This window comes from Platalea leucorodia (genome assembly GCF_965183815.1).
Source record: "Platalea leucorodia genome assembly, chromosome: 1".
In the NCBI taxonomy this organism is placed as follows: domain Eukaryota; kingdom Metazoa; phylum Chordata; class Aves; order Pelecaniformes; family Threskiornithidae; genus Platalea; species Platalea leucorodia.
Window position 1 is genome coordinate 165,231,173 of NC_138823.1, and position 24,400 is coordinate 165,255,572.

Below are 24,400 nucleotides of genomic sequence, written 5' to 3' on the forward strand. Positions count from 1 at the left end.
ATCTTCCAGGCAAATTTGCAGACCCACCCACCGATTTATCATTTGAAATTACTTGCTTGTTAGACTCCATGATAAGGAGGGAAGGAAGGAAGGAGTCAAAGGCACCCAATTGATTTAGGAGGAGATTTCTTGTTTGAATAGACCTCAATTCCCTTTCATGGTAGAACATAAACCTTGTGGGGCTTTTTTATTGCTAACCTGTTTGAATCTAGTCTACAACTGCAATTCAAATGAAGGAAGAAATAAAAGTGATGGCTTTTTGCCAGGCAGTCTTGTTTGTTTGGTTTTAATTTGTTTTTTCTGTTGTTACACAAAAGGTTGAGTGTGCTAAGGGTAAGTTAACACTTTTTCTTTTTCATTTCCTTTTCCTTTTCTTTTTTTGGGTGGTTTTTTTCTGTTGTGTTTTTTTTTTTTTTTTTTTTGTGGCTCAGCAAATTGGTTTGACCTAAGGGCTCATTTTTGGAGGAACAGAATCACCCAGTAAGAAGCTGTTTTATTTCTGTCAACAATTTCCATTGACATCATGCCGAATTTCTGCAAATTAGTCCTCCAGCATGAAGCCCCATTGAAGTTGGCAGGGGCTTTGCCGTTGGCCTCTGTAGGGTCAAACCATTACCCTGTGTAGCCAAATTGTCTCTGCAGAAGACTAGGTACAGTAGCAAATTGATATTCACATTTTCAGTTTGCCAAGTCAACTTCTGGAAATGTCTTCTCTACTGCAGTTTCTCTTGCAGGAGCATGGATGTGGCATGCTTTTCCGCTCTCCTGTCAAAGCCAACTAAGTAGTGAAAAGATGATGTGTATGATATGAACCACCTCTCTTCTGTCTGTGAAGGTGACTTGTAAAAGAAGGTCGCTCTAGCCTCTAGCTGGAACAAAAATCCCCACCTGAGTGGGCAAAAGAGGTTTTCTTTTTGTTTCCAGTAAACGATACTGGCTTGGACAACATCTTCCTAGGGCAAAAAAGGAGGCCGAGGGGAGACCTTATCGCTCCCTACAACTACCTGAAAGGAGGTTGTAGCAAGGTAGGGGTCGGTCTCTTCTCCCAAGTAACAAGTAATAGGACGAGGAAACGGCCTCAGTTTGTGCCAGGGCAGGTTTAGGTTGGATATTAGGAAAAATTTCTTCACTGAAAGAGTAGTCAGGCATTGGCACAGGCTGCCCAGGGCAGTGGTGGAGTCCCCATCCTTGGAGGTATTTAAAAGCCAGGTAGATGTGGTGCTTAGGGACATGGTTTAGTGGTGGACTTGGCAGTGCTGGGTTAACAGTTGGACTCAATGATCTTAAAGGTCTTTTCCAACCTTAATGATTCTATGATTCTATAAAATAAAAGTAAAGTTAAAAGCAGAGAGAAATACCTCATGAAAAACAAAAACATGTATTTAGAAACTAAGTCTATCCTGACATCTCCATGCAACATGCACAGAAATTAATGGACAATGCATAGCTAGGTTATAAATGATTGGAAATTTGTCAGTTGTATGAATTCCAGTGCCATGATAGTGAGATGGGGAATTAATCATACCATGTAATCTTGCAAGCAGGCAATTATTTGGTTATTGTACCATCATTACAGATTACATTATACTTTGGCTAAGGTGGGTGACATCTCAACAGAAGAAGAGCTGGGATGGGATTCAGTCTGATTTAGGCATGTGGGGTGGGAATCAGCTCAAGACTGAGAATCCTGAATTTAGTTACGATTATGCGATGAGTGTCTAAAATGGCACCATAGTTAGGGAGATGTCGGGTTAGGCCAGTCCCTGTGCCTGAAGACCTTAATTTGAGCATCTCCAAAGCAGGTGGTGCTTGCTCAGTGCTACCCCATCTTCCAGGTGTGCCCCAGCAACAGGATCATGACTGAGATCTATAAAAACTTTTAAATAAGATCGAGGAAACCTGCTTGACCAGACAGGGGAGAAGAGCAGCTGTTGCTGTGGGCAAATTCAGCAGGAGTCACTCAGCAGCTAGCCCTTCAGATAGGTCGTGTCTTCTGGGCAACATAAAAGAAAAGTGCTGGATAAATCTGTCACTGAGAAAATGAGTTTTCATCTGTCTTCTGTTGAAGAGGCCTGCAGAAATCTCTGTGTAAATCTCTTCCTCCTGTGTCAGTGGTGGTAGCCCAGGTAAAAGGACCTGAGTACCTTAAAGGGTATTTTGAGGCCTCCAGGTTTCATGATTGATTGAGGCAAATCTGAGCCCATGCTTTTGCCGAAAGCACTGAGGCTGAAGGCACTGTCCCAACTTCATAAATAATGCCAGGAGCTGCAGCGTTGCCCAGGATTGCATGTGATGTCTTAAATATACCTTTGTATATCTTAGACTTAAATATGTCTTGGTGCCCTGCCACAAACCTTCCACGCCACAGGAAGCCGCAGAGTTTCAGGGTACGAGGAGGGGACACTGGGTCTGCACAGGGGTTGCAACCATGTACAGGAGAAGGTCACACGTGGCAAGGGACAGGTCAGGGCTCGTGATGGGGATTCCCGTGATTGGGACAATGGAACTCAGGTAGACTGTGTACATCACAATGTATTCCCAGGCCAGCTATGAGGGGTTGGGTGGGAGTATGATCAATCACTCAAGTGCCCCTTTATACTTCTTTGATCTAAATCCTTCTTTGACCCAAGTCCTAAACCTGTAACACACCATATCCCCAGTAAAGAAGACAAGGGAGACTTGTGTTAGGGCAGTGATGCTCTGTGATGCACTGCAGCATTTCTGTGGAGTTGATTGACCTTTTTTTTTTGTAGAGTTCTGTTGCATTCACAGGAGGCTGATGCATGCACATGTGTTGGTTGTGTGTGTGTGTGTACCTCAAAGCCTCAGACCAACTAAGCTGCTTATGTTGAACTAGAGAAATTCAGCAGCTGGTCAAGACTGACAATCCTTAGCAGTTATTAATGAGCAGGGATACTTTGAGCAGAGTTATTATCACTGAGGAGTATGACATATGTGTATTTAATACAATGATAGACTCAGCTCTGAGTTAATTACTCCACCATCTGAACTGCATTTTTCTAGGTGGGTTAGCTGGTCACTACATCAGTTGTAGGAGAAAGGTGTTTTTCTCGGGGCTAGTATTATTTGAAAGTATAAAGTGCTACTAGGCACAGGGAAGAAGCCTGGTAGGGTCATTGCTCAGTCTTGTTTTCCCACCCTTATGTCCCTTTTCTTTGCCTCTTTCTCAGAAAGTCTGGTTGCATCTTGAGTAACTTCTTCCTATGATCTGACAAAGCGGGCTGTGTTTTTCACAGCAGCCATAGCACATGTATGCTGCGCTGCATGCTGGCTGTGGGGAGCTCTGTTGCTTTTCCCACCATTCCATGAAGCTCTGAACTTGACCCACTATTGACACCTTAAAATTTTTGCCCAGCTTCTCAGCTAAGGGCATTTCAACATCACACCAGCTTTCTAACCAACCACATGCTTTCTGCCATCCATCTCCTTATTAGTGTACATGCCTAAGTATCAACAGCTCATTAAATATTTGCCCTAAAATGACTGTCAGAAGTCCCCTTCTCTTTCAAAGCAACTGTCGTATCTTCTGCCTTCTCTATTGCCTTGTTAGGCAATAAATAGGTGCATGCTCAGGGCAGCTCTGTCTCAGAGGGCAATAAATGCCCCTTATTTTGAAATGAAGTCATTTCTTTGAGAGCCATAGGCCTGGTTCCTATCCAGAAGGTAGGCATTCACACCCGTGTTCAGGGAATATTAAACAGTCCATGACCAGTAAGACAGTATTTTGCATGTGCTTCATACAGGTGTGAATATCCATCTAAAATACAAAATAATAGGAATAATTTCAAAGATTTGTCTACATTTGAGGAAACCAGCCTTTCAGGACAGTATTACAGTGCAATATGTACATTTTTTCCCTGTCTTGCTAGCTCAGCAAGGATTCTCCTTAAAGGGCAGACTTCTGCCATCTGAGCATGGGCATCTTCTACCCCTTAAAATGCCTGTGAACATCCCAAAGGTCTACACAGGAAATCCCCATCCTTCTGGAGCAACAGCTGGAAGCCCAACACAATACTTTGCAGTGCCTACAATGACACTAGCAGTCTACTTTTAAGCAGCTGACTCTTGCACAGTGTCTCCTATTCAGATAGTCCTCAGTTAAACAGTCGTAAATGTAGATGCATAGATGGTTGGCCACACTAAGGCAAGGGAGGGTTGGCCCATAGAGTAGGTCTAAGACGTGCCTCATCTCATCCTCAGGTAAACTTCTACAATAATCTAGATTAAATTTTCTAACTGACTATGAGGAATTTGAAGAGAAGCACAAAAGTGTTTGTTGGGGTCAAAGAGGTTTCTATGCCTCATTGGCTGGAGGCAGAATCCATCCCAGTGGTTAGTCACCAGCAGCACATGTGGAAAGGGGGGGCACCTTCACGGGACAAGTAAATGGCCCATGTCTAATGCAGTCCCAAAGAGGGGAAGCAGAGAGGAGCCACTTGGGTAGATGTGCCATCCACAAAGCCAAGGAAGACCATCTCACTGTGACATCTCGTGTGGACATGAGCAGGGCAAGATCCCTGAAGAAAGACAAGGAAATAAGCTGATGTAAATGAGATAGTGGAAGGGGAGAGAATAGAAAAAGCAGTGCTGTAATGCTGCTTTTCCTGCTGAAAATGTCTTTTCTAAACATAGGTTGTATTAGCCTTTCAACACTGACACATCATGAGGTCTGCTCTTTATGAAAAAAAAGTCCTCTATGAGATGTAATAGCTCATAGCCTAGTGTCTGTCATCTAAAGGGTAATGCATCTTACATAAACACGGATTTTATTTTCCAGTGTTATAATAGCCATTCTGAGGCTGAATCTGATCGATCAGGAAGGTAGAGACCCACTGCCAAGTGCTGCATGTCATAAGGTCTCTCAAAAGCCAGGAAGGGCTGTTTTCCAAATGTGTCACTGAGTTGGCTGTCAAAGAGAATTCAGTGGAAGAACAGCACTGCAGTCAACAGTGAAACTACATCTCTCGTAGAAATACCTTGTCTGGTTTAAACTTACCCAGCTTAGGCAATAGTAGCAAGAAGCCCAGGCAGCGAGAAAATACCATGATTTAATTTGTAAGACAGGACAGTGCATCCAAATCTGTTCCAGTGCAGGACATCCCCATGCCGCAGGGGATCCCTGGCTGCAAGACGTTATTGCCGTGTGCTCAAAATCATGCATAAAAGTATCTTTTCTCCAGGTAAAACAAAAAATGCCTGGGGTGGTAGCAACTGCTCAAATAACCAAATATCCCTCAGCGTGGAGCAAAGAATTGATCTGTTACAGGTCCCTCAGAGAAGTTACAGGTCTGTAACAAGCCACCACCACATTAGGGAAGGAGGTGGGGCCAGATACTAATACTGATGGATTTGGGTGCCCAGATCTGGAGCTTCTGCTGCCACAACCTGAGTTCACCACAGCTTCCTCTCTGTGACAGCAGCAGCTCTTCAAACTCAGGCTGGGGATCCCTGCCTGAGAGTCTCTGTTAGGCAAAAATCATGTGCACTTTTCGTGAGCAGCCTTTCCTGGTCCCGTAAAGTATTGCAGTGCCTTGTGACACGCTCCAGCCTCATGCCTCTGCCATAGCTTCAATGCAACCATCCAGAAAGGATTCTGCAATGTTCAATCCCCAAAGCAAATCCATGTTTGAGGAGCCTGTGGTTGAGATGCATCAAAACTATTCCCTTACACCTCGTGTCTTACCTGTAAGCTGCTGAATTAAGGCCAAATACTGATAGAGTGAAACCATAAGAGAATTCAGTAGCCCTAGTAGGGCTGAGTACACTCACACCAGTAAATCCTCACTGGCCACAGACACACCAGACAGGAGCTCAGGCTTTGGGCAAAAGAAATGAGGTGTGCCAGTGTCAGACAGCCATGTGCACAAAATAGCAGGGAGAAACAAAGAGCATAGGGATGCCATAGGGAAGACGCTGCTGCATCCCCAGTCCTTGTCAGCTCAGCTCTGTCTCACCTTCCCTGCCTGGGAGCTAACTGCCTGCTCTGCCTCCAGTTTCCCCCATCACCACCCTCCAGCAAGTCTCTGCTTGTGCCATCTGCCTCACAGGAGGGAGCTGATGTGCATATAAATTGATCAGCAGGAGCCCATGAGGGTCCCCAGTGTAACATACTGGTGAGTGCTAGGGGAGGGTTGAATTAATTTTGAGTGATCAGTGGGGACAAGTCCCTCTCCAAAACATGTGGCATCGAGAAAACACTTTCCACACTTCTCTTTTTAACCAGTGTGTTTCATAGCAACTGTTTTCAGCAGGAGAAGGGAGCGAGGGGGAAAGTGTGAGCTTGTCACTGGTGCAAGTCAATTATTGCTCTAAATTCAACATACTGCACGTGCAGAGCACCAGGGAAGAGCCGCTAACCAGAGAGGGCTAGCAGCCAGATTCTCGTGCCCTCGCCCCAGTAAGTGCAGGGTATTACCCCAGCAGGCTCACTGAAGGCAAGGAGGCTATTGCCGAGTCAACATCTCAAGGATGCCTAGGCAGCGTGGATGGGTGTAGCGATGCAACCAATGATCTGTAAAAGCTGCAGCTGGATGTGGATATATCCCACGCTGGGGCAATGGCCAGAGCTGACATACTTCTTTGGGCAGCTTATTTCTACCTTCAGGTGTTTTGCAGTGGGTTTGGCCCCTAAGTGGCAGAGAGAAATTTCCCATTTTTTTTTCGTTTTGTAAGGTGACTGTTCCCATTACCTGTGCTGCAGCGAAATCGTCACACAGCAAGTTACTGTGTTTAATTATTCATTTCCTGAAGAAAAACAATCCTCCTTCCCTTTTCAAATCTCTCTCTTTCCAATGCAATCAAATCTGTTCATGCTCATTAGTGTTTACCCTGCTTCTCCTTCTTATTCGTTTCTCTATTTTAAAGATATGTATCCAGTCCTTCTTTTCCTACCTGAGTATTCACAGTTCTTTGTAGACTTGGCTTTCTTCAAACCCATGTCTCAAACTCCTTCAGTTTTTGCAGTATCTACCAGGCCATGGAGTGACTATAATTGGACTTTGCTCTCAAGGGCTAATTAATACTTTTTTTTCTTTTTCTTTTTTTTTTTTTAATCCTGGGGAGTCAGTTTGTTCAAGTCAGAGGCTTCCTTTCTTTGGGTTTAGGGAGCCAGGTAATATTAGCAGGCAGCCCCACTGAGAATGATGGGGGCACCATGATGCCCAAGTCACTCAGAGTGTCCTTCCTCAAGATGCTGACTTTAGTGCCAAAAATAGCGTAAGAAATTCCCACCCATTCTTGTTTACTCTCCAGTGCAGATCACTTCCATCATGCTGAACCAAGTGTTTGTTGGCTGCACCATAAACCAGTCACTGAATTGGTCTCAGTTCAAAGTAGCACCTTTTTGGAGGGTTCGTCTGAACCACTGCAATGGTTTGCTTCACGGCTCAGCCCCACAAGCCCACGCCTGGCAGAGCAGAGAGGCTGGTGACTGCACGTTAGGGCAGGACCTGCTGGCATCCACTCTGCCACTAAGCCAACTTCCCACAGATGTACCTCCAAAACCTACAGAGAGCAGCACCATGCTGGTAGACATCATGGTCCAGCATATCAGTCTGTCACTGCTCAGCAGGGTTTCCAAGCTTGAGTCCATCTCCAGGCTCACACAGTCAAACTGCATCCAGACCTGAGCTGGCTCTCTCAAGAATGTGCGCTGCACTCTCCATGCAGGGGTTAACGTGTGTCCACGTTAAGCATGTCCACCTCAAGCAAGCTTGGTAGGGCTTTCAGCTTTTTACCACGGAGCTCATTCCATAAGGGCTTCAAGTGTTGCAAAAAGCAATCCCAAAGATACATGCAGAGCAAGGTTTATTGGTAATTCAGTGTGTTTACTATGGAAACATGCTGCAGTTCACCACTCTTCATTTCTTCTCTTTCAGGTAGGCTGCAAAGCCATGATGGTTTTCTTCCAGTACTGCGTTATGGCCAACTTCTTCTGGCTCCTGGTGGAGGGGTTGTATCTTCACACCCTGTTGGTCATCTCCTTCTTTTCAGAGAGGAAGTACTTTTGGTGGTACATCTTGATTGGCTGGGGTACGCATCTTCTCAAAACTGAATGCCAAGAGGTGATCCTGACAGGCATTTTTAACAGCAAGTTAATGCTCAAACCTGGAGCCTCAGACAGGGCAGAGATATAGCATACACGTTACCTTGCTGCCAAAAATGGTTAGTACAACCAGGAGCAAGATTAGGTGATGGCCAGAGGAGTTTAACAGCATTAGCCTAAATCTTCAAACATATTTAAGAACTTAGTTTGTGCTAGGTTAATTGGTAGCTGAGCACCTCAGTGTCTTTAAGGACTGTGGGCCTGAAACTCATCACCTTCATAGTCATTTAGTCCTTTGATCCTGACTGAGATCCCAAAGTTGATACCATGCATTGACCTTAAATTGTAAGGATGGATCCCAGCAAAGCAGAACTCCTGGGCTGAACCAGGCACTGCAGTCTGTCACTCTCTCCTTGTCTTACTGAATTCAGGCCAGCTAGCTATCCTGAGAACCCATCGCCTATGTGCTAAGGCTGATAACCTTCTGCTTACTGCATTTGTGATTTCTCCAGCTTTAATGTAAATCTAGTCTCAAACACATAAAAAAATAAAATAAAATAAAATAAAATAAAATAAAATAAAATAAAATAAAATAAGAAAATGCCAAAGAAGACAGCATTAAACTCTTCACAAAATAACTCAGAGTTGAATTGCTAACTTATGCAAATTAATCCTACCAGATCAACTTTAGGCATTGGAACAGACTGCCCAGGGCAGTGGTACAATCACAGTCCCTGGAAGTGTTCATAAAACATGTGGATGTGGTGCTTAGGGACACGGTGTAGAGGTGGACCAGGCAGTTAGGTTAACGGTTGGACTCGATGATCTCAGAGGTCCTTTCCAACCTTATCGATTCTATGATTCTGTGATTCTGTGAACTTCTCTTCTTTCTCCAAAGAGGAAACAGAGATGTCGTTTCCCCCTTAAGCCATTTAGCTGAAGATTTATGTACAAGTAGGCAAAATGGCTTTCTATTGCACGCTCTCAATAGCTGAAACTAATTAGAGCAGGGAAGAATCTTGAAAAGAAAAGAAAAAATAAAATTGTGTAATGTACAGGGGTGTGCCTGGGCTCAGGATTTGATCAGTTAGCTGTAGAGTAACTTCCATCAAAAGTGACAGGAGTTACGCTTGGGTTCACACTGCAGAAGAGAGACAATTCTCCGTGCTATAAGCGTAAGAAGAGATGAGGTTAGCAGGTCTTGTTTCAGATGCAGTTAATCAGGTCAGACCTCCTTTAAACCTGCCTTGTGCATAGATACCCCTTCTTTCAGCACAGTAAAGCTGGCATATTTTAAAGAAAAAATGTATGAAGCTAATGATTTTAAATCAAAGGAAATCTATTCTGAGGTTGTTTGGGTGAGGAAGGGCAATTCAAGAAAATGACAGGTGGTGAAGGATCTTTTGGCCTTTCAGTCATCCATCATTTGCAAGAGCATCAGTAATGGATCCGAAACGGATCATGCAGGAATTAATAATTTGGATGCACTCATTACAGTTCTTACTGTTTTTATTACCATTGAACTTGGAAATCACTGGTAATAAACAATATGCAATACTGTGACTAAGGCAGAACAAAGCGACACGTCCTTCCTGGAGTATTACCAATCGAAATCCAGTCAAAGGCAAGAGACAGAGAAAAGAGGCACCACAAGGATGGAACAAGACCACCCTAGTCAGGCAGAAGATCATGGAGTGAGGAGCAGAGGCAGGTTCATCTGGCCAACTACAGACATCTACATGTGAAGTTGTCACTCCAGGCTCCCTTTATAGTCAGTGGAGATCCAGGCAATACAGTCAAGGGAGTCCAAGGGCATATTTCTTGTCCTAAAGCAAACACCTAAAGTATCTCAGATGACCTGTGTGTTAGAAGTACATATTTGTCCCCGTTGATGCTAAAGAGAGCCCGTGGTGACTGGCTTAGATACAGGTGTCCATGCTGTAGATGTCTAAAGGGATTCCTATTCTTTGCATTTCACCATCAGAAGCCTTTTTGTAGACACTACAACAGGATGACAAATGTGCTAGGGAGCAGTTACAGGAAACTCATCTTACCTGGCCAGTGGGAGAGAAAGGCAACATGTTGCTTCTTTGGCATGTGAACATTGAAAACGCAAAGCATTTGCCCACTCTTGAGGGAAGGCATCACCTCAGTCACTCAGGAGAGATGGAGAGTGGGGGAGAACAGCCCTGAAAACATTGATTATGATTTCTTTCAGTAACACCATCTCTTCTCTTGTCAGGTGCCCCCTCCGTGTTCATCACTGCTTGGACTATTGTCAGGATTTACTTTTTCGATGTTGGGTAAGCCTGTGGACTCAATTATCTTTCCTTTCTAATTCTTCCTCCCTTTATCTCCAAGGAAGACCAAGGAAAGCCCTGCAATTTTAGTAACCCAGCCATCCTGCCCGAACCCCAATGGCAGTCAGAGCAGAGCAGAGGCTTTTCCCTGCCACCATGAGCCAGGAAACGCTCCAAGGTCTCCCTGAGGGCACACGGGTTACATCAACTTAGGGCAGACTCTCACCCTCTATTTCCCAATCCCTTGGTCAGGATATTTGCAGGGAATTTTTGAACAGACTCTGATGGTCGCATTTGGCCCTGTGATCCTGTGTATAACAAAGATGCCAGCTGAGCAGCTACTCCGTGCTCAGAGCAGAGCTTTGCATCCTGCAGAATTGACCCTAAATATGCTCGTGCAGCAGATACTTAATAAACACACCCATTAGCTCTCCCACAGAAAAAGTCTAAAAGACTCTTTTTTTTTTTTCCCCCCAGGCAGATCTTAAGATCTGTTCTTCATCCTCTTTAACCTAGCAGCAGCCTTTGATATTTTATATAAGAAGCAGATAGAATACAGCTAAGAAAATGAGGCAGATATCAGAGCTATCCAAGGATATATGCAAGTAAATAGTATCTGATCCTGCAATCCTCCTTCATGCTTTTACTCAAGCAGTCAAACTATAGTAATTGGAAAGGCTTTTATGAGAAAACACTTCAGAGAGTTACAGAATCAGGTGCTTATTATATACTCACTGTGCCTGCCCTCGCTTCTTGCATTTGCAACATATGGTTAACTCCATTTTCTTCCGTGCATTCTCCCTCTCCAAATGTGTCCTGATTTGTCTTTATTTCAGTAAGAGAAGCAGCTCAGATTTCTCATTGCATTTTTGATTTATAGTCATGCTAACACATTTCCTAAGGGCTACTGACTTTTTTTATGGTTTCACTCTATCTGCATAAAACTGACCTTATTTACTCTGTTAATAAATAGCCTCTACAATGAGATAGAGACCAAAGGATTTAACCAGTCTGGATACCAATTCTTCTTACTATATATTCTGACTCAGCTCCAGCAATTCTTAATAAAAATACAGACTTCTTTGCATTTTCTGGAGGCTTTAGAGTGCTGCATTTTGTGCCAAGTAAAACAGAGTGTGAATTTACAGGGTATGCTAATACCTAACATAGATTTTTTTTGGCATACTAAAATTACCAACAGAGAAAAATTACAGGACATTAATCCAGATTAAATAAAACCTAATTATGTAAGATTGGTTAAACAACATTAAGCCTCTATTTAAACATTCTAACTCCAAATTAAAGTGACCTTCATTCAGACTGCCTGAATTTATTTTAAAAATGAAGTGCACTAGACATAATTAGGGCCACTTTAATTCTAAACGAAAGGGCAGCATGCACCTGACTTAGTATAAGCATCTACATCTGAGCAATTCACTCTAGTCTCCTTTTATAGCTAGTGGAGATTTAGTCAGGGTAGTCCATGGAGTGCAATTCGTGATGCCTAAAATAGGTCTCAGGAACTGTGCCCTAAAAGTGCCTCTCTTCATCTACCATTACTTGCACTGTCAACATTTTGAATTAGATGAGCTGAATCCAGGTGAAATTTTCTACAATGGGTTCCACTAATCTATTTCAAACATGAATGCAGAGCGATTTTCATGAATGCTCTCCTAAAAATGCCCCTTCGATCACCTGACTCTTGTGAGGTCTGCAGATAAATGTGTCCCAAGCAATACTAGTCGTTTCCACGTCATTCCTATTCTGTCATTTCCTTGTTGGCTTTAAAATATAGTTCCAGATGACCTAGGTGAGTGGTGTGGTTTGCAGATAATTCTGAATTCAGGATGAAATAAATCACACCCTGGACCCTGTGGACTTGTCTGCCTAGATCCATAGCTCAGATGCAGCTAGCTAGATTTAGTCTGACTAATCTCACCATAGGCTGTCTGTCATCTTTTTCAGCAAGGCATGTGTTTTTTTTTTCTGATGGTGCCAATTGCTCTGTGCTTAACAAAACCCCCATCCATGATGGTGGCTAGCGTTGGAGGCCTCATGAATCTGTGGGTTTTGATAGCATTTCCTTGTAGCAGACCTCAGTGTAGGAGAAACAAAGTGAACCACCAACCTCCCCCACGTTAACCCTGAGATAACACCCTCCAGCCCATTCCAAGGGGAAAAGAGTTCACATTATTATATCTGGGGCAATTGCTACCTACCGGTGCTCAAAGCACAGCAAAGCAAGTCTTCAGCCCTTCCCAATTCATGCACACCAGGTTTAGTCCTCTTCATATAAGCTAGCATAGCCATCTTTAGCATTTAGGGAAAACAAGTATCTGAGAAGGTTACATAGCTGCTTGCTTGCTTTGCTTGATGTTTTAAGTCTGGTTTTGTTTCTTTTTAGGTGCTGGGAGGAAATAGTGGAATCCTCATTCTGGTGGATCATTAAAACTCCTATTTTGGTGTCTATTTTGGTAAAGTATCAGCACATTCTGCTGGCTGCTAAGCCATCTTTAATACTAAGTTGGGGGGGGGAGTGAAGGGGTGTTGAGCAGTGTTCTGTAAATGTCCATGGAAAATGCACTGACAGATAAAATCCCACTGTATATTGAATGCCTGTCTTAGGATGAGGAAGCTTACCCTCTGGATAAACATCTTTAAGCATTGACCACGGAAAGAGCTTGAGTGTCTAAACGACCAAGGTAGAGCTCATTTGATTTAACTCTGACCGCCTGCATCTCAGCTAGTCACCCTGGGCACGCTGGTGCAGTAGCCATGGGGGTGTGTAGCCAGAGAAAGTTGAGGAACATGGTTAGAGATCCAGGAAAGGCTCATTTTGTCTAATGAATCAGTGGATGTCTAAATTCAATCAGATTAATTGTGCCATGAATGTTTTGTGTTTCTCTGAGCTGACCATATGCAGAGCTCAGATGACTTGTTCAGTTGCAGATGTCAACACTATAAAGTAAAATGGGATGAGTCCTACCATAAATTTCTACCTAGATACGAAGAGGTTAGATTAATTCCCCCAGCTATTTGCGTCTTGTTATAGCATCCAGTACAAAGTTGGATTCCAGCTATGTGTTTTTAAAGTAAGTTCTTGAGAAGCTTGGCTAATTTCCGGATAAATCAACAGAAGTGTTTGACTTCTTACTTCTCTGGATATGATCCATTCTGACCACAGAAACCACGACACTTCTGAAGAACTCTGAGTCCTTTCATCCTTGTTAAATATTCTGTGTTTCCTCTGTCAGGTATCAAGCCAAAACTTGAAATCAGATGAACTTGAGTTAAACTTAACTTTGAGTTTTCTTAAATGAAGGCAACTGTGTGGGAAGGGAAGAAAAAGTATGCAACAGAAATCAAACCAAATATATCTCTTTTAAACAGAAATCTTTTCTTGGACATACATTCTCCTTATTCCACGTACATTATGACCTTTACAAGAAGACTTTTTTTCTGTAGCATTTGTCATACAGGGATTCCAAACTCCAACAGTTTGAATAATTACATCTTACTCTATCCACCTCACTGAAAAGAAATACGATACTTAGATGACACATCTCAAAATATTTATATCATCATATAAAGCTATAGATAGTATTTCCCTTTCCCAAGATAACCTTCTGGTAAAGAAATACACCCTGTTCTCCTCGGATCAATGAGTCTGTATTTTCTTTTGGCCAATAAATTATTTCCTCATTGTGAAACAAAATTTGCCCAGCAATTTCTGATTTTCCATCTGCAGATATCGTATAAATCTGGCAAAAAGAAAGGCCATGATAACTGCTATCTGATGAACAGCAGGTTTCTTCAGGGAGGAATGCAACATTTTCTCCATATCCATGGGAATAAAGCATAGATCTCAATGGAAGGAAGAAATACATATGTAAGATCCATAAGATATTAAGCACTGGCAACAGATCAAGTGCCTTTGATTGTACTCTAGGTTGAAAAATAAACTAAACAACTTCTCCAGTAGCCCGATAGCCATGTCTTCTACCATGCAATGCTAAGACTGTACTAAGCCTATAAGTCGTACGCCAGCTGACTCGTCACTGCCCTGTGTCCATGTTTGCTCTTGACCACTACGAGCCAACACAGTATTTAGCTGCTCCGATCTTACCTTCAGGGCTGCAGCTTGTGTGCTATCAATGCTCGTTAGAGTAATTGATCTAGATAATACTGTATTGAGCAGATAAATTTTACTTGTCAGGTCAGATGCAAACAATTTTTATAAGCAAATAAATATGAAGAGAAACTATGATAAATGGCATGAAGTAGATAAAAAGTGATTAAGCAATGCATCATAACCAAGAAATACAATTAATTTCCGCTCACTCATAGCCTTTGAAAAAAGGGTGTCTAATCAAGAGATGTGCTTCAGTCTACTTTATTCACCTGTTGTTGAGATAAATGTAGGAATTGCTGGAGGAAGTTTTACAATCTGTTTTTGCAGGAAATCAGATTGGCTGGTTAACACAATCCCTTCCAGCCACTGAGTCTCTGAAAATCAGAATCATTTGTGCATTCGTTAACCATGAAAGGATAAAGAAAGAGGTTGTGTGCCAACCTAAAACTAAACTAAGTCCACAGAAATCTGTCATCACTTTTCTGTTGTATACATTGCATGAATAACGGCGTGATTCAATGGATAGGACCTTAAAAGCAAGTAGATTTGCATTCAACTCATGCCATCTACTACGTGCCTTTAGGAAACTGCCATTGCTATCTCTACACCTTTGCTATTAAATAAGGTTAGCATTGCTTGAGTGTGTTGGTGGAGCACTTTGAGTGAAAAGCACCATCTAAAATCTAGGTATTAGCTAGACTCCTCTGGTCTAACGTCCTAGGAGAGAATGTTTTCTGCTGTGTCGGTGAGGTCTATCCCTTGCTATACAAGGTGTCCAGCTTCTCTCCAGAGAAGACATGCCCAATAGCATGGAGTAGAGGCCCGCTTGAGTGGATACTGCTTTGTGTTTTGTTTTGGTTTCCTTGGCTCACCATCTCAGTCTTTGACATGCTCAGCAGCCGGTCCCATGTCACCGTCTCCCGAGGGCTTTGACGTCCGTCGCTCCGCTAACTCCCAAGGCTCTTTTCCCACCCTGTCGTCGGCACTCCCCCGCGCAGCAGGACGTCGTGCATAGCTGTGCTCTATGGGTTTGACATCATCATACTTGGGATGTATGACACAAAGTCCCAAGCAGGCTGATGTCAGGCCCAAGATGGCTGCCATCCTGTGTCGGTTTACTCTGTGCTCCCAGAGTGGGGTTCTCTGCTCATGGCTTTTTAACAACAGCTTGCTCCATGGCAAAAATATTGCAGTGAAAGGAACTCTCCTCTAATGATCAACTCTTTTCACTGGACAAAAATACTAACTTTTTATTTCTCTCTCTGTTTTCTTTCTACCCATCCCAACAGGTGAACTTCATTCTCTTCATTTGCATCATCCGTATCTTAGTCCAGAAGTTGCATTCCCCAAACGTTGGACACAATGAAACCAGCCAATATTCGTAAGTCCTAGACTTTTTTAACCATATTGTACGGTTTTGGGGAAACCCCTTTGGCTGTTAGTTCAGTATTGCATCTGGCTGCACTGACCAGAATCAAGTATTTGGTAATTGATTAAAGCTGATCAGAAATCGGGAAACGGGGCATTTGCTAAAATGGCTGGGCATGTTTTCTGTCAGTTTGAACAGACAGGCAAGAAGACTTTCTCCTGGGATTAATGATGAAGAAGTGAGAGCAACAGTAATGATCATGAAACAAAAGAGGATTTTTCTTTGTATATTCAATATTTATTGGATTCTGAAGGCAGAGGGACACTTATGGAGAACAAAGAGTAGCCGTCCACAGTATACAGGCTTTTTTTTCTGAACAAGTTACTCTCAGCTCCCTTTTTCAAAGAAGGAGAGATCTAGAAAATTAGTACATTCACTAGAGTCTATGGCAAATTTTCCTTATCCTAAAGCAGACCCCTAAACTAGGCTGGATTACTTCAATGCATTTCTCTTCACTGTTGAGAAGTAGCACTGTCTCAGAAGTTTTGCTTGATGTAATGCTTTTATTCCAGGGATATAAGGTTGACCTTAATGCGGCTTTTTATAACGAGCAATATGCAAGCGAAAGCAGCATCTGTCTCAGTGGTCAAGACTGGTCTTAGTTGCAGTATTTTAAGAGTGCGAGAAATCTGTCTATCTGCATGGATTTATTCTGGCTTCAATGCAAATAAAATAAAAGTTCAGACCAGCTTATTTTTGACTCTTGCCACTGTCCTGGCTCAGGTTTTCAATCATCCTGGATATTTATTAAATGTTTCCTAGTAAAGAACTGAAAAGGAAAAAGTCCAGTGTCTACATGGTGACTGCTCATAAATCTTCTTTGTCTTTGGAGGGAGCTGTGCACTTTGGTATCCTGAAGAATCTGAGCTCAGTTCATCTCTCTGCAAGATGGAAAACAATATCAATATGGTCCTTAAATACAGACCAGCCATGACACTGAGTCTTTCTCTCTGGTGATGGTAAATTATGCATTTCATCTGCCTCGAGAGGTTCTCGGATTTAAGAAAGGAAATTCCAGTATTTGACCTTAACTTCTCCCTGCAGCAGCCAGAGCCAATTGCGTCTTTTTCTGTCATCATAACACAACAACATTACCAGACCCCGTGCTTTCTGTCACCTCCCTTTATGTGTTTCCAGCTGAGCATTGTATCTTTGTACCCCCAGGATTGCAACAGCTTTGGCCAGGTACATAGATTAAATCAGCATATTGAAATATGTTCTAGTACTAAGCAGCAGCCTGGAGCAGTTGGCTTCCATTCATCTCAGTAGAAGTGCTGCCAACACGCATGGGAAGGGTTATGCCCAGATTACCTCGGAGGTCATGCTGAGCTTTGGGTTCAGGGCCTTTACTTCACATATTCCAATGAAGTGGGAGCTGCCAGGAAAGCTCTCTTTGCCTTGTAAACAAATGTAGCACGTCAGGGCAGTAAGTAACACGGACTTCCCCCACCGGCCTGCCAAACAGGAGGCACTGCTGAAGTACAAATGATCTTCATATCTTCAGTTCCTCACCTTCCTCCTCCACCTGGAAAAACATCTCAGTTTCATTAGGGCATGAATCAGTTCCTCACTTATAGGTGTCCAAAACATATGAGATTCTTTAGGACATTTGAGATACTTGCGTGGACCTGGCATATAGGACCCAGGACCTATGGGAGACTTGTACCCTTATACGGTGGCAGCTGGCCACCAGCCAGATTCTCTGGGGCATCTGGAAGTCTCCGTTTACTGTACTGACTGCAGTAGGACATGAGACACCACGCTTTCCTATGGAAAAGAATATTAAGTGTCCCAATCTGAAGGCTGGATCTCACCAACGGAAGTTCTCAGTGTGTTCCTGTTTTTAATATTTAGACAGCTAGCTGTAGAGATATCTGGGGTCCAGAGCCTTTTATAAATGCCATTAGGCATGTGATCTGCAATTGTAGGTACCTGGATTCTTTTACATGTCATTCACTTATTACCTGAAATGCTGCTGCTAGCTTCAGGGGTTTGGCCACCAGGACCCAAGAGATCTTAGCAAAAAACTGAAATAAGTATGTTTTAAACTAACAACATCAGGGATCTCTCATTTGCATTTCTCCCTCCTTCTCTTGTTTATTTTATATTGTTTATTTTATTAAAAAATAACACGTTGACATGTTGACAGTATTGTTCAATTCCAACCAGCTTCAGTTTAGCTGCAGGCTCGAAGTTCAGGTGTGCTGCTGACTCACTCATTAATGCTACAGACAGTGATCTGGGCTTTAATGTATTGGAAACTGTGAAAACAAGTCTCCCAAAACATTTATCTGGAAATGACAGAGACATGTGCAAGAACGGGACAGCAATATTTCAGGCAAATAGAAGTTGTTTTCTGCAACAGTAACCTTGAGCAAAATTAATCTCTTTCTATTCTGTACATGTTCGTAGATCAATAGTATCATCAAAGTTTTCTGGGTAACTTTTCCGTTATGCGTTCAGGGAGCATGACTAAATGTTGGTTCACTCTTATCCACTCCCAAGGAGAGGAGTAGGTTCAGTGCAGGCTAGTGGAGATGTGTTTTCCCTAAACTGCCTGTCACCACGTATATCTGTCAGAGAGGGTAGGTCTAAGAAGTGCACTCTGTGCTGGGAATGGAAATAGTTGAGTTTTTTGAGAAGCCATGGCTTCCAGTAGGTAGCTTTAAACAGCTTCGGACAATCTCCCAAGCAGTTCTGCCTTCTGCACAGCCAAGCTTTAGCTTCCTGGGATAAATTACACCATAACTGGGGAAGATAATTTTTCTCATTCTGGTATTTGAGGAGTCTTTTAAATATCACAGGGCTAGACCCTTGCCTTGAAGCCAAACTGAGATCTAAAACGTCACTCGATATTCTGGAGAAGCTCGATGCTGGGAGCAAGAGACTGGTTTGGGGAGCTGTGCAAACTGGAGAGGGGGCTCCTAAGGTTTGGCGTATAGGTCCTGTCCATTGCCACAGTTCATCCAGGAGAGAAAATGCTATTACTGAGGCCCCAATGCTGTCTGCAACAATAAGATAAATTTTTCTGATCTGTTTCTGCAAACAGCCTGTCTATGAATATGGTACATGAAGGTAGCATCACATCAATCTTCTCTAGGTTGACTTGTTTCTGAAAGACTGAGGAGAAAGGAGAGGTCTCTGCAAAGCCAGTATTAATATTTAATGAACTGTGGTCTGCTTAGAAAATGAGCTGCTTTCTCGTATGTCAGGAGCTGGGGGAATTAGGGCTGGGTCATACTAGTCTGGGTCACACTGGCCAGAGCTGCTTCTGACAGGGAGGAACATGGTACCCTGATGGTCACCAATGACAGAGACGGTCCTCTGGCAGAGCAAGACATCCAAGAGGACTCAGATTTTGGATCTACTCACTATGAGCAGGGATGTGCCCAGTATTGAGGGATGCAGTAGGAAAGGCAAATTCCTGGAAAGTTCCTCGGCTTCCTACAGGCACTCGTTTTGCCTGGAATGAGTTGCAGCCAGCTGCTTTTCAGCCACCAGGTATTCCCTGGGGAACCACAGCCTCCAACCACAGCCTTAATGCCAAACTGCCTTTGGGCCAGGCTCAGGAAAAGCTGGAAAGATCTGCTGGGAGGTACAGTGATGAGCATCATCTGCATAAAGCTGGCACATCAGCCTTTCCAGCAGGCTTATGCAGATGGCAAATAAATGAAGATGGTCTGGGGGGACTGAACCTGGTGGGACTTTGGAGGTGAAGGGTTTGCAGATGGTAGAACAAGTATTTCCAGCATCCCAGCTTCAGTTTCAATTGCTCCAGAAGCCTCTGGGAGAGGGGGACACAGGAGGTTGTAGGTGACCAAGGGAGCCAAAACCCCCATAAGCATCCTTAAATCCTTGATTTCATTTTATTTCCATCAGCTATATTTTAATAATGATTAGATTTAATAAATTATCATCTCTTCCTAATTAGACCTCTGATTACCCAGCCTGATGCCATTAAGCACTAATACTGTTCATCTCCCTCCTTTGGAGACATTCGTTGTGCGATAGCCTGTCATTATTCTGAGCTAAACATACTATTTCTCTCCCAGAAGCTGTAATTTTCAGAAATCCCAAGCAAACAAAGACAGCGCTAGATGATGATTTAGCTTGTAGAGATGAAAAAAGATCTCCAGTGGGAGGGGAAGAAGAGAGAAGGGAGAAAGAAATACCTCCATTGAAGTTACTGGGAATAAAGATGTCACATTTTATGTTGTCACCACATCTGAAATCACCAGCCATCTGTAGTCTTCAGGCCAAGGAGAAATAATGTAGGGCTGATCACTCTGCCTCATCTAGAGGCACATATATATTTATATGAGAGCTGTTAACAAGGAGGAAAGCAAGCCTGTGGAAATGATCCCAGCACGGTCCTTGGTTGGTTTGAACTGCCATACAGTCACTGTGCCCAGCTGAGGGTCCACCTCCACATGTCATTGCATCCCAGCCCAGGTCGTCAGAGGGATCCTGGGGAGGCTAGGCTGTGAGGAGCTATCGCAACGCTCTCTCATTCACTGTACCCCAGACACTTCTTCCCTCCGAGCGAGGGCAGTCTCCTGATGCTCCCTCTCTCGAGGCTGCTATTGAAAGGCTGGATGTTCCCAGGACCTCAAGGTAAGTGGCCCATATCACATCTCCTAAGGGCAAACAAAGGCACTTAACATGCATGATACAGGCTACACCATCATGATCCAGGTAATCAGCAAATATGTACTGCAGCAAATTAAAGTTTCAGGGTTGCATAGGGCTCAGCTGCAGGATTTCTCATCAGCTTACCCTTTAGCTCCTCTTCCCTCTCCCCTTATGGCTCATGTTTGTCTTTCCAACAGGAGGCTGGCCAAGTCCACCTTGCTGCTGATCCCTCTCTTTGGCATTCACTACATCATGTTTGCTTTCTTCCCTGACAATTTCAAAGCAGAAGTTAAGCTGGTCTTTGAGCTCGTGGTTGGGTCATTCCAGGTAAGCCACCCTTTGGGCCACCAGTCAGTCACCAGGTCTGTCGGCAGGGAGAAGTATAACAAGCTTGACAAAGGAATAAGGAAACACGTGAGCTGTTTTTTCCTGGAGATGCCCAATACTGCTCTTATACCTTTGAGGAAAAAGCTACTCACTCCAGCTTGGCCAGGATGGAAGATAACTTTATATTTTGCCTCCTGGAATTCCATAAGGAGATTCTCCCTCCTGATTTTAGGCACCTGAAAAGAAAATGTACCTCTGTAAGTTAGTCCCCCTAGGATTTTTGCACTTAAGGGAGAAAAATGAGCACCTCAGTTCAATTTATATATCGTTGACATGGTGTAAGATGAGATATATCACCTTTGGGAGGAGTGTCTTTCTGGCCGTTAACAGGAGCCTCGCCTGTCTTCAACTAGTTGACTTGCATGAACTTTCTTCTCTGTTAATAAGCCAAGTCCTGCCTGTAGATCCTGCTTAAGGAGGATTCCAGTTCATTGGCATAGGAGGCAGGTTCCCCATGAGGATGGATAATGGGACTGTCCTCTGCATTAATCTTCAGGAAGCCCTGATGAAGTTTGCTTCTTAAACGCTCCTACGCACTTCAGTCAATTCCCATGTTGGGCCCTTGGCAACCTTGGCCCTGCTGTTGCATGAAAAGAAGCACTTATTTATGCATTTCATCCAATTGCATCCATCCATCAGCTTTAGCCACTTTGTCTTCTCGCAGCCTGCAAGCAGGGTCTGTCACCATGTACCATACACGTCAGTGGCATGCTTTGTTCAGTGGTGAATGACTGAATGTCCTTGTCTGCATCATTATCACTTCACATCTGGCATCTCTCCTTTGAGAGAGGAACGGGCCTACACTCACTTCTTGGCTTTAGTGTTTGCAATTATAAAGTCTAGAGAGAAGTTTGTTTTATTTTTTCAGTGAAAGCTGAGAGTCTTGAAAATGAGGTGTCACTGCAGGGGAGATGGAAAAGGAACAGTTTAGCCCTATACCATGTCTAAGATCATTCTGACCTTGATGATGTTCTAGTGAGCATGTTTAGATCTCCCCAGTTTCAGCTGACAAGAGCAAGCAGCAAAGTTTGAATGAGCAAGTGCCCCTCTTAGAGCTGAGCTGACTGCTGATGGCTTTAAACACCAGTCTGGAGCAATCTTTGAACTCACACCCGTACATCTGCTGCAAAGTATCTTAACCAATCTTCCCCTGCTCCTTTTATAGGGAAAATGCAATCAAGTGGTTTCTAAGGGGCACCTTAGCAGTCCCCCAACAGTGCGCCCTTTCTCCAAGGCTGCAGTGAGTTTGGGTTGTGATCTAGGGGAATATCAGCTACGAGGTGCTAAAAGCCTGTTCTTTCCTTTTCTCCAGGGATTTGTGGTGGCTGTTCTGTACTGTTTTCTCAATGGGGAGGTAAGATCAACAATATTGTTTGGTTAATGTTTGCAGCTAAGGCAAATTGAATGCTAGTGGAGAGTGGATTGAGAAGTGTTCCGTTCCTGATGCTACCATATTGGCGGGAAGCTTCCACGTCAAATTGCTCACTCCAGAAAAACAACTCAACCATTTGCCTGGCAGTTTCCAGGACAATTAGTAAACATATTGGGACTTTTGTGCGGACTGTAATATTTCTGCTGCTGAGTCCTTCCTTTACTCATGAGACAGCATCAGCAGAACTCCCGTATGACCTTGGATAAACCCTGATCCGAAGGGACCACCTTCAGCAGGGAAGGATAAAGCCCATCTTCTAAGCCCTAGTCATGCTTAGTGCCTCAATGAATCCTCCACAGAATCAGGCCCACTGCCAAGATGGAGGCTCGTTAGTGCAGTGATATTTTTGTACCATGCTCCATCTGCCCGTAAGAAATTCAGCAGAGACTGATTAAACCCATATCATGAAGGCTACCAAGTAGGTGTGAGCAGCTAAAAACTTGGAGCTGCTGTCAGCTGGAGCACTTTCAGCTCAATAAACTGAGCATGGACAAGAAAGAAGCAGCTGTGATCTGGGTTTGTGTTCCAGCTTCCTGGGGAGAGGAAGAGTGTCCAGAATCACAATTTGCTGTCTTAGAGCTCTGATGCTGCTTTCAGCCATGCTGATGCCATGTGTACATCACACAGTGGCATGCAGGGCAGAGAGCCCAGCTCCATCAGAGACCTTTGCCAGTAAGCCTGTGCGGAGCAGGACAGAACCACACAAACTTATTGATGATCCAAAACCGTTGTAGGCATTGATGTGACTTGTTAGGCACAGATCGGTGCCAGGTAAACATGCTTCTACCTTACAGGCATTGATCTTGCCTTTCCCACGTTTCCAGTCCTGGGGTTTGCATCCTGGTGTTGTACTATTCCCATGCTTGCTGATCCCAGAGACCCTCAGACACAGCTGTTTTACCTAATTCATACTGTTATCTAAAAATTTGCACTGGAAGGCTGCAGGAGGGGACAGGGACAGTGGCCAGATTTGTTCAGGATTTGAATCTGGACAGCGTAAACCAGATGATGTATGTAAACTCCCTGAGCAGAAACAAGTAGCTTCGATCAAAAAAGCACAGCTGTATTGACAGCTTTACAAACAAGCTATAGTTAAATCATTTGTATTTGGATGAAAACAGGGCAGTGAAAAAAAAAATCTTAATTATAGTCACAAAGCATAGAATACGTTGCCATTAAAGTTAAGTAGTCTGGCACCTTCACTGTATCACATAAGCAATTCCCTGAGCTCACCTTTCTGCTGAAGCTCAGGGATTTCTGCTCTAGTAGTTCAATGGTTGGAGTGTGACCTCTCTTCTATGTGGCTAAAAGTTCTGTCCAGTTGGAGTTTAGTGACCTTTATAAAATAATTCTTGTCCCCTTGGTAAGTGGGTCGCCCATTGCTACTCACACAACCAAGTCAGAGCAATGGAAAATGCTTCCCTCTGCTGATTTGCTTGTCTTTCCACCACCTAGGTCCAAGCTGAGCTCAAGCGAAAGTGGCGGAGGTGGCATCTGGAGCGGTTCCTGGGCTCGGACATGAAGTATCACCACCCTTCCTTAGGCAGCAACGGCACCAACTTCAGCACCCAGATCTCCATGCTGACCAAGTGCTCACCAAAGACACGCCGGTGCTCTGGCTTCCAGGCTGAATTCTCTCTGGTGTGATGGGGAGAGGCTCTCTGAGCACTGAGCATCCAGGAGAAAAACAGAGACAGAAGGATCCCCAGGAATCAGCGATACGATGACAAACCCTTGTGAAATGACATGCTCCGCATGAGCCAGCAGAGGACACAAAACTGGAAAAGCCACTGGCATCCAGAACAAGATCAGACAAGCCAAGAGGCAGAAAATACTTTTCCTCTCCCTCTTTTCAGACCTTTCACTCTTAAGTTTCAAGCCTTCAGGGGTTGATAACTATGAGTAAAGGTCCCAGTTACTTGAGGAGAGCCTGGGAGATCCTGATCTGTCATAAATAATGAAGTACGGGGGGTAAGGGAGGGGAGAGCCTGAGTCCTTGGTGGCTTTACCAGAACCGGCATCT

General features: G+C 43.7%; 1 protein-coding gene across 1 annotated transcript in view; it reads left to right on the top strand.

The window, feature by feature from the left end:
• The window catches only part of LOC309589910 (vasoactive intestinal polypeptide receptor), a gene marked incomplete at its 5' end in the record, with an annotated part of 114,077 nt that extends 89,959 nt beyond the window's left edge, over positions 1 to 24,118 (top strand). Inside the window, 7 exons of the mRNA XM_082310624.1 lie at positions 7,899 to 8,052; positions 10,308 to 10,368; positions 12,770 to 12,839; positions 15,787 to 15,878; positions 20,756 to 20,885; positions 22,258 to 22,299; positions 23,833 to 24,118. Coding sequence (XP_082166750.1) covers positions 7,899 to 8,052; positions 10,308 to 10,368; positions 12,770 to 12,839; positions 15,787 to 15,878; positions 20,756 to 20,885; positions 22,258 to 22,299; positions 23,833 to 24,024 — 741 coding nt within the window. The 3' untranslated portion in view covers positions 24,025 to 24,118. The remainder of the gene's footprint in view (positions 1 to 7,898; positions 8,053 to 10,307; positions 10,369 to 12,769; positions 12,840 to 15,786; positions 15,879 to 20,755; positions 20,886 to 22,257; positions 22,300 to 23,832) is intronic.
• Between the last annotated feature and the right edge of the window lie 282 nt (positions 24,119 to 24,400).